We start from the raw sequence: 19,583 nt of genomic DNA, 5'->3' as shown, positions 1-19,583 counted from the left end.
AGAAAATATTACTAATAAGAATTTAACTAGGTGCAGAGCTACAACAAATGTTAAAAATGACCTCCTTTAGAGGTGACAAAAGAATTTTGTATTCATCATTGGCGCGCTTACGGGTAATGGCCTGAATTAAAAAAAAAGTGCGCCACAGATATGTGAAATTAAAAATCGTTTTGAGTTGCTCGTTCAATTTACGACAAAAAATCTTTCTTTCTTCTTTTTCATATGCGGCACCGTTTTTATGTAAAAAAATAAAACATATTAACGTGTACAAAGTATTTGAACCATGGACGTATAAATTTATTTATACGTCCATGATTTGAACTAAGTTTCTTTGAGTATATTTATGGAAACTACCTCGAATACTTTGTCAGCGTTAAGATGTTTTATTTTTTTGTATAAAAACGGCGCCTCGTATGAAAAAAAAGGAAGAAAGATGTTTTGTCGTAAATTGAACGAGGAATTCAAAAATTATTTTTAGTTTGACATATCTCAGTGGCGTACTATCTTTTTCTTAAAAAAAATTCAGACCATTACCCGTACGTGAGCCAATGATGAATATAAAATCCTTCTGTTAACTGTAAAAAAGGGATAATTTTGAAAATTTCTTGTAGCTTTGCACCTAGTTAAAATCTTATTAGTAATATTTTCACTTTTTCATTTCATTAGTATTTACGTACCTATCACTACATATGGAGCAGAGAATTGGGTATTGAACGACAAACAAGAAAAGAGATTGCAAGCAGCGGAAATGAGGTATTTAAGAAAACTTGTGGGAGCTAGAAAATTTGATAAAAGACGTAGCGAAGATATTAGAAGAGAATTAAAAGTAAAATTGTTAAAGGAAAAAATTCATGAAAAGAAATTAAAATGGACTGGGCACTTATTTAGAATGAACGACGGCAGACAGGTTAAAATGACATGGAAGCGAGGCCAATAGGGAAAAACAGGAGAGGCCGACCAAGGAAAACGTGGAATACAAGTGTGATGGAAATATTGCAGAATAGAGGAAAATCGTGGCAGGAAGACAAGGAATTAGCTAGGGACCGAAAAAAGTGGCGTAAGTTCGCAGAGAATAACGAGTAAAGAAGACAACACGACGCCTTACGGTATAAGAGCATCATCGATTATGTTATGTTATGTAGTAATATTTTCTGTTATTGTTCTAGTTTAGTATTATTGTATTGGATAGTTCTTGATAATGTGTTAAGAAATGAAAAATACGCATCAAGATGTTTTATTTTTCTGCATAAAAATGGTGCACCATGTGAAAAAAAGGCAAGAAAGAGTTTTTATCGAAAAATAAACGTGGAATTTAAAAATAACTTTTAATTTGAAATATCTCAGTGGCGTACTATTTTTTTCTTTAAAAAATTCAGACTATTACCCGTATGCGCGCCAATGATGAATACAAAATTCTTAATTGTATGTCAAAAAATGCGCAATAACTACCTCCTAAAGCTCACCAAATTTCATTTTCATAGCTCAACTGGTCTTAGAGCAATGAATAAATTAGCAGTTTAAAGCATTTGTGGGCATATGTTTATCGAGCAAACCGTCATTATTTTTTCATGTAGAATTAGCCCTTAAAGTTTATCATACTTATTTACTAACACCCTGTATATTTTTTATTTAAACTTAAAATTTATATACTAACTCAGTATAGTGTTTCAATAACATCTCTTCAAAAGTGAAGTATTACGGCTACAGTACCCGTTGGGCCAATGGGTATATATCATCCAATAAAATCTATCATCCAATTCCTATCCATGATCCTATTTAATGTCTTCCCTGAAAAGAGGAACGACACAGCACGACATCTCAATAACATGAACATGACTACCCAACTATATGGATATGCAGTATCCACATCCGCTTACAATAATATCATAAAGAAAATATTCGGACAATTACGTATTTAGATACATACACCCACTATACAAAACATAAACATAGTAACAATATACATATACCTACATACACACACCCTGAGAACGCTCACTCACCATCCATATCTCAAACACAAAAAACATAAGTAAACTAAAATAACATAAATATGCTTTTTTTCATGAGGATCTTTCAGTGCGTCATAGTTTTTCGATTTCTTTCTAACGCATTAAATTGTATGTGACAGAAAAAACGCACGTCAGTGATTACATTTCGTCAGTGACATTTATAACATTTATTCTAGTTGTCAATAGATGGCGCTATAATCGAAAAAAAAATATTTGCGAATTATATAATATATCTACGAATATACCTAATCTGTACAATTTATAAGAGTAACTCAATTGATTTGTTTTTATGCCAAACTGCAAATAAAATTTGACAACTGTCAGATTTAACTAAAATGTCATGTTAGAATAAATGTTACAAATGTATATTATCACGGACTTACCTATTTTTCTATCATTTGTGACGCACTGAAAAATGCTCATGAAAAGAAGCATAACATATTATAAACCCATTACTACACATAATACACATTCATAAGTGTACTGAAAATAATTGAGCACTCGTGTATACTCCTTAAGAGTCGACTTAAAACTACAAGGACAGTGGGAGATTAGTTTTCTGTGGTTTCCTAATCTAATTGCACAAGTATACCTTAAGGTCCTAGGTGAAAATCTTGCTGGAGCTAACCTCCAATAAAGCCACACATGGAATCGTTTGTTACCAATAGACTTGTGCTTTCGTGGCAGGCTTGGTACGGAAAACAACGGAACAAAGGAAAAGGAGCTGGTCTGGGAGGGGTTGGAAATACCAACTGGTCACTCGACTCCAATAAACAAGCCCGTGCTTTGAAGAGGCATAGTGCTAAACGAGGGTTCATAACGAGAGTTAATTCGTAATTTATTCTTCTTTTTTTGACATCTGGATCCCTGAATGGGTCTTTGCTTGTCTGGCTATGCTCTTCCATTCAGATCTCTCTTATACCTTTCTTCTCCATTGTCTATGTTCATGGTTTTCAGGTCGTCTTCCACGTCATCCAACCATTTCGGTCTGGGTCTTCCTTTTTTCGCCTTCCTATCGGCTTCCATTGTAATATTTTCTTTGTTGTTTTTGCATCGTCTTGCCTCTGGACATGTCACAGCCATGACAGTTTTTGACTTTACACAAATCTTACAATATCATAACATTCATTTAATTCATTAACTTTGTCGTTTCTCCTAATTCTCCATGTGCCGTCTTCCCCTTGCACCGGGCCATATGCTTTTGTCAGTATTTTTCTCTCGAATGTCCTGAGTTGGTCTTCATCTTTTTTCATCATTACCCAGGTTTCACAACCATAAGTTACTACGGGTCTAATCAATGTTCTGTAGATAGTCTTTTTAGCTCTTTTGTCCAGTAATTTCGATGTCATCAATCTTTTATTAGCATAGTATGTACGATTCCCGCTGAAAATACGTACATTAATTTCGCTCCTTATAGACCGGGAGATATTATACAGAAGTTCAGCCACGATTTTCCAAGTCCTGCCCTTTGCAATAGTGGAAAGGTAGACGAGGTACTTACAATTTGTGGAAATATCCACAAATTTCCTGTGACATTTTCCTGTAAATGGAATGTGGAATAATGAGGAATCTGTCATAAGTCACTTAGATTTTAATGTACCATTCTTCTACCGCTACATTGATGACTGTGTATGTGCTGTCCCAACAAATAAAGTGAACGAAATTTTAGAAAATTTTAACAACTACCACCCAAAGCTAAAATTTACTATAGAGATTGAACAGCACAATAAAATAAATTTTCTGGATGTCACTTTACATCGTATTAATAACACAATCAAAACTATGTGGTTCACAAAAGAAACATGGTCTTCACGATATCTCAACTATAAATCTCACCATCCATTCTCCCAGAAGAAGTCGGTAATTATAGGTCTTGCTGATCGATCCATAAAGCTAACAGATCCAGAATATAGACCAACTGCAATAAAAAAAGAAAAAAATGCACTCCTCAGTAATGCATATCCCGAACATCTAATCGAATCGGTATTTAAATCAAGAATAAACAAATTTTATAACAACACCAACAACAACAAAAGTAGTAGAACCAAGATTACATATACAACTCTTCCATATATAAAAGGTTTATCCGAACAACTGATGCATCTTCTAGCCCAACATAACATAACAGTGGCTCATAAAGGAAACAACCTTTTAAATAAATATTTCACCAAACTTAAAACCAAAACTCCCAAACTCAAAAAATCACATGTTGTTTATGAGATACCTTGTACAAACTGTGATGGTGTCTACATTGGGCAAACAAGTCAACTGCTTCAATCCAGAATTCGTTCCCACAAATACGACAAAAACAACACCACTGCACTGACAAAACACGAGAATGGGAAGAAGCATACATTTGACTTCGAAAACACAAAAATTTTAAAAACTGAGAAGAACAAAAAGAAGAGGGAGATTTACGAATCAATAGAAATAAAAAGAAACAAAAATTCAATCAACGATAGGAAAGACACGGATAACCTAAATAGAATTTATTTTAATCTAATTTAATTAATAATAAATCACACCATCGATAAAAAATTCTTAAAATAACATATTTCCACTTTGTATCCCTTCACAACATAAAAGATACGCTCCTGTAATTAACTATAAAATATGTTTGGACAGTAAGCAATGAGATATCAACACTCAATTTTTAATTTGTGTCTGTTCATCGTCGTTAGTGTGTCGTTTTACGTGTTTGGTAAGTTTTTAATATTTTTCTAAAATAATGTATTGTCTTTCATTTGTAATTTTAGAATCAATCTTGACAAAGGTGAGAGATATCCACCGAAACGTTGATTGTGTATAAATGTAAAATAAAATCTAGTTCCAAATTTAAAACCTAATCTTTGAACCTAAGCCCAAGAAAAACAATTTTGTTATATATATATATATATATATATATATATATATATATATATATATATATATATATGAGACCAGAAGGGAAGTCTTTGCTGACAATGTTATATAACAAGGTTGTATTCTTGGGGAATTCAGCAAATTTTATGTGAAAGAAAACACTTTTTATGTTTTCTTTCACATAAAATTTGCTGAATTCCCCAAGAATACAACCTTGTTATATATATATATATATATATATATATATATATATATATATATATATATATATATATATATATATATTATATAAGTCTATTTACAAAGAGGCAGGAAGGTTTTATAGTTATTTCGTATACAGGGTGGGGCATTAGTGTGACAAAGTCCAATTACTCGTTTGTCGTAAGAGATCCGAAAAAAAATAATTTAGGTAAAACGTGGGGCAAAGAGAGGATCATAATTTAAAAATATTTTCTAATATACAGGGCTACCCGTATCGACATGGTGACACAAACTTATGTTTTTTTTTAATGGAACACCCTGTATATAATTTTAAGATTCCTAAGATAATTTTAAGACAATTTAACACAATTCACATAATCCAAAAATGTTTCCTAAGGGAGCTAGAGCTCTTTGAAGATGACGCCTTGTAATTCGATTTTTTTTATCTCCAGAACGCTTCCATTTCGATAGACAAAAACTGGTCCGTCTTTTTATCTTCCAGATATAAATCGTTTTGGGTAGGGCAACGGTTATTTTATCCAATAACTTTTTTGTCTTTAACTTTTAAGCATTTTTGACACTATATTATTAAATTGTGAGGTATTCTAGTACTAAACGGTACTCTTGCTATGTCGGTAAAATGCACCGTTTTCTAGAAAAATCAATTTCAAAATTTTTCGTATTTTGAATTTAAGAAAAATTTGAAAAAAATAAAAAAAAACCTCAGAATACCTCATAATTTAATACTCTACTGTCAAAAATACTTAAAAATTAAAGCAAGTTATGAGATTTCGTTGATCTACCCAAGACGGACGCCTATGACCGATACTAGAAATTCACAATTGATAAAATATTTATCTCTGGAAGAGAAATAAACGTACATACCAGTTTTCGTTTTTCTAAATAGTTTTTCTAAATAGTTTTTTTTTATTTTTTTTTTTCAAATTCAAAAACCGAAAAATTTTTCAAATCGATTTTTCTAGAACACGGCGTATCTTACCGACTTAAAGCAAGAGTACCTTTTAGTACAAGAATACCCCATAGTTTAATAATCCAGTGTCAAAAATGCTTAAATGTTAGACACAGAAAAGTTATGGGATAAAATATCCGTTTCCCTACCCTAAACGGACGCCTATGACCGGTACTAAAAATTGACAAATGATGGAATCGATTTTTCTCTGGAACATAAACAGGTGTACCAGTTTTCGTTAATAGAAGTGTTCTGGAGCTATTAAAAAAAACTAATTAGAATACGCCATCTTTAAAGAGCTCTAGAAAAAGCTCTTTTTCGGACGAAGTGAATTGTATAATACACCCTGTATAATACGTACAATCCCTACTATAACCAATTAATTGTAAAATTATTGATTTTCTTCCTATTACTTTTATTACGTTTACTTAGATACAAATATATGATCTAATCGCTTAAAATAAATATGTTACAGTTTGGTATTAGATTTGAAAGGTGTGTAAAAATCCGAGACATTACTCAGGAAAATAATATTTAATACCGTACGATTCTTTTAACGATATAAAAATTAATTTTTATATATTAAATATCTTTGCGGTTATCCTGCCACGTTGTTAACGGTTTTAGATTAGTGTTTTTTAAGCATACCTGACATGGCATGACTCAGAAAATTGTGGTGATATGAATATGTTTGTATAACAACCTGCAATAATTTTACTGACTTGAAATTTTATTTTTATATACGAAATAACTACACAACCATCCTGCCTTTTTGTAAATAGCTTTATATTAACATTCTTGAGATATGTCCAAAATGGCATGACTCAGAAAATCATGTAACTTTCCACGAATTTCCTTACACATTTTTAACTATGTTTAGTAAAAACATCCTACCATTTTGAATAATGTCTACTCAAATTATTTATTTTATAATAAAATTTATTTTATGACTCAGAAAATCACGGAATATGTTTGTATAACAACCTGCAATAATTTTAATGACTTAAAATTTTATTTTTATATACGAAATAACTACACAACCATCCTGCCTTTTTTAAACATTAAACAGTGCAGTTAAACATTAGGAGACGTCATGCCAACATTTTTCTCGATCATTTTCAAATAATTTTGTTTAATTTATTAAGTTGGCAGGACTCAGAAAATTATGAAAATTTCATTATTTTCATTACATGTTCGTATATCCATATACTCCCTTAGTCCTTTTGCAACCCTCCTACCCAAAAAATTTTCTTCATAAAATTGATAGTATCCTGTCATTCCATGGATATGGCAGGACTCAGAAATTCATCGCAACTCCCCATTTTTTTCCTCATGGAAAATCTAATTTTCACAGGAAAAGTCACAGGAAGCCCGTGGATTTTTCCATAAATTGTAAGTACCTTTTCTAACCTTCCAGTATTGCAAAGGGCAGGACTTAGAAAATCGTGGTTGAAGTTCTGTTAATATCTCCCGGTTTATTACGGAACTCTTCTGATTGATTAAAAATAGCTTATGTATCATTTCAGTTCAGAGATGATCCACAATCCCCATACGTCCGATTCGATCTTTCCAGACCTCTTCAGTGGAGTAGAGATTAAGGATGTTACCAGAAAGTGGTTCCACGAAAATTTTCAGATTTGTTTAGGTCTAGGACTTCTCCATTCTCTATAATAGATGTCGCTACCGATACAGCGTCCGATACGTAGAATTATTTTTATAATTCTGCTTAAATAGACAGCTTGGTTTCGTTTCGATTCAGATGTGTTCATGTAGCCCCACTGAAGAGGTCTGGAGAGACCGAAACGGACGTATGGGGATGGTGGATCATCTCTGAACTGAAATGATACATAAGCTGTTTTTAATTTTTTCATTATACTCATATTTTGCTCATATCTTGAGTACACGGAGTACACATCTTGCTCCAACTTTCGTTGGAATTTTTCCTAGACGAATAGACGGAATGTGACTGCATATTGTAGAATCCCTTTCGTCTCCTTTATTCGTCGTCTCCTTGCCCTATAAATTGTAAAAGGCAGATATTAAGGATGTTTTTTTTTCTTCTTTTTTGGCTTGGACTATGGTCATTCAGCCAGTCTCAATCAAAAGTAAATGTATTAAAGATATTGCCAATTAGTGAAACTTGGTTATTATAATATTATTACAATTTTTTACTTCTTATTTACCTACTCATTACACCTAATGTACATACTATATTAATAAATATAAATATATTATACTACTTAATGTTTATCAAGAACACATAGTGTATACATTTTACAAATAAAAATATTAATGTTAATATTAAAATAAATGCATTCTTTTTTGTATTTGATTTTAGTTTTTTTGTTTTGTTTTGTTTTTTGTTGTTTTTTTTTGTCACTACGATAGGATGTCAACCCGGTGCAACCCCGCGGAGGTTTAAATCCTCTTAGTGATGTTTTTATTTATTTTTTAATATATTTTTTAAACATATTTTACAAATACCTATAACTAATTACAATAATATTTTACTATCCGACAAGAAAGATACCAAACAGTCAAAAATTTTCTTTTTATTCTGTGACAGAATAAAGAGAATATTTACAGGGAGTGGGATGTTCTGGTCTATAATTCTTTTAATTAGGTGATTGGTTAGGTGTTTATGCTTTTTGCATTCAAAAATATGTGGTTCAAGTCACTTTTAACCTTACATTCTTGACAAATATTCGAATCTAATATGTTTATTTTAAATAAATGTGCAGGATAACATGCATGTCCAAATCTAATTCTACTGATGGTGGATATGTATTTGCGAGGGAGGGTGAAATTCTTATACCAAGGTTTTTCCGGAATAATCGGTTGTATCAAACTGTATTGTGTTGTTGATATGTTACAGTACCTTTCCCAGTGTGTTTTCCAGCTCTTCATCTGTTCAGTTCTTAAACAAGCAAAAGCATCTAGAATGCAGGGCTGATAATTTTTAGCTAATTGGTCTACATGCTCATTATGTGTAAGTCCTGAATGTGCTTTGATCCACATAAGTTTTATTTTTGGGGTGTGTTTATTAATTTCAAATAAGATTGTTTTTATTAAAAATAGCAGTAAGCACAGATAATGAATCAGATAAAATTACTGCGGAATTATAGGATGCCAACTTGAAATAAATTAAAGCCTCATATACCGCCGCAGCCTCGGCAGTAAAAATGGATAAATTTGAGGGCAGTTTAAACATTTTTTCTATAAATTTATCTGGAATATAAAAGGCACAACCAGTACCATTTGAACTTTTGGATGCATCTGTATAAATGCAAACAGATTTTGACCAATTTGTAAGGTAGTTGTTTAAAACAATACTGTTTAATAAAGAGTGCTCATGATAACTGGGTTGTATTATATCTACTTGATTTAGTAACTCAAAGAAATCTTCGAAATCTACCACTTTATTTGCAACTGCAAGTTCAGTATTATCATTCGCAGTGTTTCGAAATGCGTCACATAACGGTGGCGAGTTTTTGTCAGCCCAATATTTATTTGTTAAATCAAAATAATTTAAAGTACTAATTTCTTTATATAAACAAGTGTTGTAACATCGGATCTTAAGAATAAATTTTTGACTGAGATATTCCCTTCTGAATTTAGTCGGCGGTTCCATTGTTTCAACATAGAGTGGTTCAATAGGGGTAGATCTCATAGCACGTATGCAACAACGCAATACTGTGTTTAGAAAAACATCTATGCGACCTAAAATATTGTTACTAGCCGATCCATACAGTACTGAGCCATAATCTATAATAGATCTGATATATCAACGATAAAATAAAAGTCATGTTTCAACATCTGCACCTCACCAAGTATTTACAATTGATTTAAGAAAATTTAGTGCTTTACTGCATCTATCAAGCATAAAATCAACGTGCAGTTTCCAGGTCAATTTGGTATCCAGAATCATACCCAGATATTTTACTGATTTACAAACAGGAAAGTAATCATCATTTAATTGTATTTGTTCTCTTTGAGGTACATTGTGTCTAGTGAATATACAAATGTTAAGACTTGCTGTTTGCTAACTCAAAACCATTTTTTTTAAACCACTCACGGCAATGTTCATGGATATTTTCCAATGTGTTTAAGCGATCATTAAGGATGTTACCAGAAAGTGGTTCCACGAGAATTTTCAGATTTATTGTTTAGATCTGGGACTTATCATTTCTCTCTTCTGATTGATTTCTGTGACTAGATATGTGAAGGCATCCATACGTTCAATAGTATAGTTGTCTATTGTGATATTATTTTCATTATCAGGTGTTCTTTTGAGGTTCATGTACTTCGTTTTCGCTTCGTTTATTTTAAGCCCCCTTTTTCGTGCTTCAGAATCAATTGGCTTGTTCATACTAATAATCGCTACATCGTCTGCATTAGCAGTAATTTGTACTGTTTTGGTGTTTTTATTGGTTTACATTGGTTTTTCTGATGATGACCTCAAGAACTAGGTTGAATAGCATGGTTGATAGAGTGTCTCCCTGTCTCACTCCCATGTTGATGTCAAACAGAGGAGTCAGTTCTCCATCTACTGTGACTGCGGCTTTTAAACCCTGCAACTTCATTTTCATGAGGCCGATATATTTCCTAGGTATAGCATTCCTATTTTATTGCTTCTTGCAAAAAATCCATAATTTTAATAAAATAGTTACTTGTTTAATGATACATTTTTTAATTATTTTTAGAAAGCCGAAGTAGAAAAGAAGTTGATCGGTGCCTTGAAAAATTTGGAACTACTAACTGAGCTAGAATCGACAAATGAAAAATTACAGGAAGATCAAAAACAAAAGTCGTCAGAACTCTCTGCTCTACAGAAAGATAAGGAATTGTTTAATATGGAAACCGAAGTAAGTATTTTAAGTGATATTTACTTTTTTAATATGCTTTAGAATTGTATATTTAATTATATTTATGGTTTTTCTGGGTACATTCTTTTGCTTAAATGTGTTAATAATAAAACGTTAGCGAGATTTGAAATTCTAGTCTTTTTCTAGTCTGAAAAAATTTGGTCATAAAGTAATTTTTTTTTAATTTTGAAAAAATGCCTTTTTTAAATAATTTAAATATTATTAGTGATACCAAAAATCTCAAAGAGTAAAAAAATGTAGGTTTTGCTTTTCTGAATGTAGATATGGCACTTTGAACCGATTGATAGGTACTTACAGATCATATAAACAATACATAAGTAACGTGATTTGTGAAGCGGTAACGATTAATTTCATTTGAGATGCTAATTAATGGGTGATTTTCACGATTTTTTTATCAAAAAATGGACCAACTTTATTTTGAGCGTAACTTGTTTACTTTTGATGCTACAAACTAAAAAAACAAAAATAAAGCGTTTTTTAATTACTTTAAAAAAATTGTTATGAATTTTCCCCGAAATATGCTTAATTTTTGGCTATTTCACGTTGAAATATTCGATTTGGAATTTGACGAATAAGAACCTACTTATCATTAGCTACAACTCTGTTTCTACTGGGTCTACAGACTTCATAGATATACACCATTTTTTTCACATTTAAGCTATATTTTTGTCAGAATATTTTTTCGATAAAAATTAACTATAATAATAATAATTTATTCAACAATAATAGGTACAATCTTTTTAGATATTTACAGCTAAAGTGAATAAATTAACCCGAAGGTCTCCGAGAGGTGTGGATACACCTGTTTCGGTAAATATGCAACATATATAACATAAATAACATAAATAGCAACATAATACAATATAATATAATACAATAAATAGATAGGTACGTTTTTTTTAATTGTAAATACACAGTTATGTTTTAGTAAATATGATACGTAGAATAAATAATATAATGAAAACAATAAAATAAATACTTAGTTTAACAATAAAGCACGAATAATTAATTTTTTTTAACTATTATGTATGGCTCAATTAGTTAGTAATATTTTTGAAGAATGGTGTATATACGCATGTTTTATTAAATATGATAAAAATAATAAGCAAAATAAATCAGTTTAAAACAATATAAAATTTGAAATATAGGTATAAAAATTGGTAGTGACTCTAGAGTTTCATTTATTTTTTTTTTGTTTTTTAATATATGTAAATTTAAGCTACTATAATGATGTCACAAAAATTTCTTGTTTGTTCCATCAGAAATGATTTTAATTTCTTTTTAAATAGAAGAACATTCTTAGTATTTTTGATATCACTGGGGATATGATTATATATTTTTGGGGCTAGAAATAGAAAACTTTTTGACAGAAGGACTTTGTCATTTTCGGAATCATATAATGGTGTTTGCCTCTTGTATCATGCTCATGTGATGGTAAATTGTTGTCTGTTTTCATGGTGTGATATTTTAAAGACACACAAAGAAAGTATAACTGTTTCAAGTCAAATATATTACTATCCTTATATAATCTATCTGTAGAGTAGGTGTATGGTTTAGACATAATAATTTTCAGAAATCTTCTTTGTATGATTTCCAGTGGGAGAATGTGTGTTTTTAGGGCGCTTCCCCAAGCCAGTATACCATAACGGAGATGACTTACTACTAGTCCGTAATATAGTGTGCGAAGGTATATATTAGGTATGTGTTTTTTAAGATGTTTAAACTTATACAGGAGAAACTGTAGCTTTTTAATGATATATTTAATGTGAAAGTCCCATTTTAGATGTGTATCTATAAAAACTCCTAGATATTTAACATTGTTACGGGTTTAATATAAAATTTTTGTTTATTATGTGATATTTGAAGGGGTTTGAAAAGATCAGTGGTCAAGTTAGAGTTAAATATTGGTAGATAAACAGTTTTCTTAAAATTGATTGTTAGTATTTTGTAGTCAAACCATTGTTTTATTAGTTGTAGATCACATTCTGCTTTTGTTTTTAATTCATACCAATTCTCAGCATCATAAATAATAACTTGTGAGTTATTTGCGAAAATCCGTCTAAAAACGTTGGTTTTTGTTGAAAAATTAACATATTCACTTGCAAATAACTCAAAGTATCTACTTGAAAAAACTCTATAGAACAGACGTTGCTTAGAATTAGTCAGTCTACTTCCGGACCCATTTTGAACGTATGTTTTTTCACCCCCGAACAGGGGTGGTACTCACTCCCAGGGCAAAAGCACACATCGACACAATTCACTATTTTTTCTTTGACATGTTAGCTATGTGTATGCCAAAACCGGATTTATATTCCCCGATAATATTTTACTTTATATACCTACTAACTTTTTAATCGTTTTTGGCCATTTAAGTTCACCGTGTATATTTGTTACAGATACTCAAAAAAAGTGTGATGGATGCATGCCGGGAAAAAGATGGTATAAAGAATGAACTAGCATTAGTAATTCAGGAGAAGGAAGAATTAAAGAAGAACTCTGAAGAGTTATCATACAAACTTCTGGACCTGGAAAGGCAACTATCCAAAGGTATTTTAATACGAGCGTGTGCTTCAAAATAAAAAACATTGAAATTTCCTTTAAATTCACTGAAAATCTAATTTTTAAATGCTTTTTTATTTAAGCTTTTCTTACCTGTATATCAAGATTTACTTAAAAAATATGTGTAACAAAGTTGTTGAAAAAATATCTAAAAACACAAAATTTATATACCGTGATGAGCGCGCTAATAATAACCGGCAAAATAACGCAAAAGATGGACAAAATAATGCGTTACAAAATAAAAAGAGATGAAAATAGTAGAGGTGGGAAATTATCGGTATTAACCTATAAAACATTACCACTTACGATAGTTTCCCACCTTTTTTTAATTTTAGATAATTTTGACGGAGCTGTTAGAATGAATAGAATGAGTGAGTTTGGAAGCAAGGCTGTCCATAAATAAATCAAAAACAAAGATTATGATTACTGAGTTAATAATTATTTTACTTTAATTTTTAAAATATTTTTATTTAAAAACTTATTTAAAAATTAAGCAGACACAGTTTTTCCATTTCCTCGGGCAAAAAATATTCAGCTACTACGTTGTCATATTTTGATGTTTATTTGTGTCGGTCGAAACGAAAAAAAAAGCTAACGTCTAAAGGTGGAAAACTAATATAAGTGGTCACGTTTTATAGGATTATACCGATTATTTCATTCATAGGAGATTCTGACCAATAGAAAGCTACAGAAATCTAAATTAAACTGATAATTTCTCGTCGTCAAGTATATTACGTAAGATGCCCTTCGTTGCTACGAAAAAATACATTCAGTGACATTAATGACAATTAATGTTTTAAAAATTATAAAAGTGATGACTTTCAACCGTAAAATATTTATAACAACTGTGTGTTTAATTGTACTAATTTGTACCACTGTACTTACATAAATAAATTACAATAAAATTTTGGTTTTGAACAGTTTTATTCATGAAATAATCGCAACAAATTGCACTCGATCTCTAAAATTAATATAGAATTTTAGAGCTCTTGTGCAATTACTACTGATTATTTCATTCATAGGAGATTCTGACCAATAAAGCTTACAGAAATCAAAATTAAGCTGATTGTTTTTTGATGATTTTAACTTCCAATCGTATAGTAAGATATTTGATCACGTGTTTAATTCTGTCCAATCAGATTAAAATTATACTGAGAATTATCTACTGTAGAAAATTACCGATAGAATTTTTTTAATTAGATTGTTTCTGTTTAATGGCAACCAGTTTCCTAGTTTTGACAACTGTCACATTTAAGAAAATATCCGAGCCCTGCGGGCTCTCGTGTCTATTGCCAGACAACAAATTTTCGAAACACTGTCGCATTATTTTCAATTTATTCTCACTCTCTTGTGATATTATATCCGATTATTTTTTTCACCTGTCAATTTCTGACGTTTTTGCTTTTTCAGCCAATCACCATGCGTCGTTCTAGCCAATCATTGAGTGTAATACTGATAAAACAGCCTCTTCCTTGATAAAACAGTCTCTTCCCTGATAAAACTTAAGGTACCCTAAATTTCACATAATACGTACATACCTGTGTTTACTAACTTAATTTATGAACAGCCCTGGTACATAGATATTTTAAAAACACTAACCACGATATACTCAGATTTTCTACAGTTTTTATTTTCAAAATAAATATTTCTAAACTTTTCATAAACGTCAAACAGAACCGATGTAAACCGTACACAGAACACAGAATTAAAAGTGACGACCATAGAAAAAAGTGTTGTGTGATTTGGTAGAATGCGATCTTACTCTTTAAAAAACATGTCACGTATTTCAGCGCCATCTCAGCACCTGGTTAAATGGAAGGATACTACAAATCTGGCCTCCACATAAGTGGTATGTAGCTTCGACATGATAGGTGTGAAATTTTAAACGTTCTTGTTGTTGATTGGATAGGAAGAGTGGCGTAATCTAGCCTCCATGCTAGGTACACCATAGCCTCCATACGGTACTTCCAATATTTAATATTTTATTCAGGTGGAAAATAAAGGGGAAACACAAACAACTTTTGTTTCTTACTTATTTATTTATAAAATAATGTGACATTTTACATAGAAATATGAGTATTTAATTCGGACTAAATAAATGTTTACTTGTTGAACTTTTCTACCGTCTGCACACAACAGCTGAACAGAGCCATTAGACCTAACAACAAAACGCGAAATAAAGTGTGTATTTTAAAACTGTTGGATAAACAGTACCTACAATCAGAAAAACTTACCTTTAAAAAGGTGCTCGATTACAAAATAACAAGAATATCAAAAAACACGACTGAATATCAGCTTTTTATGGTGACACAAACACATCACATAACCGACCATATAAAATAACTGAACGACAACGAACGAACGAACACGAACACTGAACACAGATTCACAGATAGCGCAGGATTTGTCAAAAGTCATTGAACAATATCCTTCGTTGGCTCAGTGTAGATGGTCTTTAAGTTGTGATGGAAACACCGAATAATAGTAGCAGAGTTTATTGATGAGACTTACACTATGGATGTTGACCCGGGGTACTTTGAGTAGAGACTTAAATGATGAGCGTTGAAGACAATCACTCGCGTTAATGAATTAATAATAATTGAATTCCTAGACAAGAGATCTTAGTTTTATATAAGTTTAAATTGGGTCAATGTAAACACGGGTCCCGCGTGATTTTGTGTATCTAGTTAAGGTAAATTGTTTATCTTATGTCAGCAACTTTTGGCTGATGTCCAAATTATATTATTGTTAATTGACCAAATGTGTATGTAATTTAATTAATTACGTGTGTGTGTTTATTAACAAATAAATGCATTCGATCTACTGGGTGATAAAATGATACTGTCCAATTTCGGATATGAATACTGAATATTTGATATTGGACATACTGCGGACTCGGGCAAAAACTGGCCCAAGTGTCAATACTCAAAGTTTACATATAAGTATTACATAAAATAGTCAAATTCAAACATGTTAATAAATAAATAGTTTAAGAATAATCAACAATCTTCCAACCGTACTCTAGCTATCAATGTCCGACTCTATCTCTAGATTAAAATTAGGGCAATCGGATGAAAATGTGGAGAGTGGGATGTCGGCCTTTGAAGTCGACGGTACATTGTTATGCCGATTACTACTTAATACAGGTACTTCCTGTTCGTTAGTCTGAGTATGTGGATTCCCTGAACGACATAGTCGTACAACAGGACGGTATTTCCATAACGTGAGTATCCCAATAATTACCATTATAGTGATGGTCCCGGTGGCTACAAAATAATGCCAATTAGATTCTGGAATCGATTGCCACTGCGTATGCGTCATTTCTTGTTCTAGACTTTCCTCCTCAAGTAACGCGTGACGTAGCTCTCCTCCTGGTATGTCCAGGTAGGTGTTTAGAGGCATGTTAAACCTGCGGGGTGTCCTCGCCACCAATTGGGCCACGGGAGTGATTGGCGCCTTCAGGTAGCTTGTTACCGCTCTCTCCATCCCACTGCTAGTGGGGAGTAATGTAATATTTTTCGTTTGGGCGATACATTTGGGTGAAAGTTTCAGGAATGTGACTCGTTCCAGTACTCTTTCGCTCCGATTTCCATCGCAAATAATGGATATATGTATCGTGACTGGCGTGATAACGAGCCAGAGGTTGGGGGTACCCATCTTACTCCATTGAGCTGTCTGTATTGTCCTGACTACCACTGGACATGTGCTATTCTTAGATCGCTCATAAATTTCTTCAAGTATGCAGTTTGGTTGGGTATCCATGTTCCTTATAGCCGTTGGTGAGCACGCTATCTGCGTCTTTGTCAACAGTAAACATCTTTCCCTATCTTCTGCGGTCAATTCGAAGTAGTGCAGTGTGTTATAATCTACGACCAGTAGATTCCTTGGGGCGACAAATGTGCGCAACACCGACCCCTCAACGTTAAGTGGTATGGCCGTGACTTTCAGCATGCTGTACTTAATTTTCCCTGTCACTATGAAATAGCCGATGACTGTTATATATCTGTCGTCATGACTGACTTCTGTTTCTATAATGGGCTGTCGTCGTGTTTCGACCCCTTGTGGCAGTATCTGCCCTGCTTTCTCTATCAATTTGGTTATCTCACCCGGTTTCACTATATCAATGAAGTGTCCGTGGTTATAGTGAAGGTTTAATATTCCCTCGTAAAATTGAGTATATTCGTTTATGAATTCCATAACTTGCAACGCTATCGTTTGTATTCGCAACGTGCTATATTCGGTTTCTAGTCTCTGTGCTTTGTCTTCTACTTCGTTAAGTCCTTTAGATATTTCTTGTCGGCCTGTGATTAGTGCTTTGTTAAACTTGTTCATTTGCTCGTTTATCCTGTTCTCTGTGTGATTGATTGATGTTATTGTTTCTAACATTATCTTCGCTTGATGCTGTGATCCCTTTATTAGCTCCTTTTGGTTATTGTCTAATGCTTCAATGTTACTGTAGGCTTCGTCATTGACTCCAAATACTGAGGTTAATATTGTTCCTAATATTCCTCTTCTTTCCCTTGCTTTTATTTCTACTGTCAACCCCTCGCTTACTGATTCCGCCTTTCTTTGTCCTTCCTCTAACTTCCCTATTATATCCTTACAATTCACGATTTTTATATCCTGACACAGTTCTCGTACTCCTTCTATCATATTTCCTATTAGTTGGTGCTCTGTTCGAATTCTTCCCTTTTCTAGTAACACCTTTATTCGAAATGTTCCCCGGTCTATAACGACCTCTCCAAGATCTTCTGTGAAAAATCCTGGTTCCGGATTATATATTTTATATGGTTCTGCCTTTATGGGTTTTAACATCGTTAAAAACATTATAGCTACTAGTATTTTCTTCCATCTTAGTGCTGCTGCCTTCTTCGGCTTTTCCTGTTTCTCTTCTTCCAGTCGTATTAGTTTATGTATGGGTCTTTTTGTCAGTTTCCCGTTCGCCTTTCTCACTGTTACGACTCTGGTTAGTCCCTCCGCTCCAGGGTGTGTTTCTGTTACCCTCGCTAATGGCCATCTGCCTGGAGGTGTATCTTCTTCTTTTATTATAACTATTTCTTCTTCTTTTATGTTAGAGTGCGCCTTATGCCATCTATTTCTCTGTTGTAATTGGTGCAGGTATTCCTGTTTCCAAATTTTCCAGAAGTCTCTTTTTATTTTCTCCAATAATCTCCACCTCGTCGGCATCTTCAAATAAGTCGTAAGCTCTTCTTCCCGATTTGGTGATATAATTTCTCTCCCTATAAGGAAGTGAGCTGGTGTCAGGGCTATTTTCCCTTCAGGGTCTTCTGATGACCCACATAATGGTCTCGAGTTCATACATGCTTCTGTTTGTGTCAGCACCGTACTCAATTCTTCATATGTTAGAACTGTTTCCCCGATGATTCTTTTCAAGTGATATTTCATTATCCGCACTGCGCTCTCCCATAGTCCTCCGAAATGTGGTGCATATGCAGGTATGACATGCCATTGGGTACCTAGTGCCAGTAATCCTTGTTTTATCTCGTCATCTATTTTTTGATTTTCTTTTTTCAACAAATTTGCTGTTCCTACGAATGTGGTTCCGTTATCGCTGTATACGTTGTTGCACTGTCCTCTGCGTGCCGTAAATCTCTTGAACGCCGCGATGAATGCATCCGTAGACATATCGCTTACTACTTCGAGGTGTACTGCCTTCGTTGACAGACACACAAATACTGAGATGTAGCCCTTATAGCTCCTCTGTCCTCTGCCTCTCGTGGTACTTATTTTTATTGGCCCGGCATAATCTATCCCTGTGTTAGTAAAAGGATGACTCGGGTTCACTCTGTCTTTCGGTAGATCTCCCATTAATTGTTGTGCTGCTTGGCTTTTATACCTCCTGCACCTTAAGCATTTTGCTAGATGATCTTTCACGGTTCTTCTGCCGTTGATTATCCAGTATTTCCTTTTTATATACTGTAGTGTTTGTTGTAATCCGCTATGTAGATTTTTTGCGCGACTATCTGCTATAAGTAACTTTGTTAATGCACTATCCTTTGGCAAAATTATCGGATGTTTTTCTCCGTACTTTAGATTCGTGTGTCTCAGTCTTCCGGTGACTCTTAGAATTCC

General features: G+C 32.8%; 1 protein-coding gene across 4 annotated transcripts in view; it reads left to right on the top strand.

The window, feature by feature from the left end:
- Window positions 1–19,583, top strand: part of LOC126890405 (huntingtin-interacting protein 1) — a 249,021-nt gene that overhangs the window by 183,292 nt on the left and 46,146 nt on the right. For all 4 annotated transcript variants that reach the window (XM_050659304.1, XM_050659301.1, XM_050659302.1 and 1 more), the window contains 2 exons: window positions 10,749–10,910; window positions 13,328–13,478. In XM_050659304.1, the coding sequence (XP_050515261.1) occupies window positions 10,749–10,910; window positions 13,328–13,478 (313 nt within the window). The remainder of the gene's footprint in view (window positions 1–10,748; window positions 10,911–13,327; window positions 13,479–19,583) is intronic.

The sequence above is a fragment of the Diabrotica virgifera genome, chromosome 8, assembly GCF_917563875.1.
Source record: "Diabrotica virgifera virgifera chromosome 8, PGI_DIABVI_V3a".
In the NCBI taxonomy this organism is placed as follows: Eukaryota; Metazoa; Arthropoda; class Insecta; order Coleoptera; family Chrysomelidae; genus Diabrotica; species Diabrotica virgifera.
This window is presented reverse-complemented; position numbering and strand designations above follow the sequence as displayed.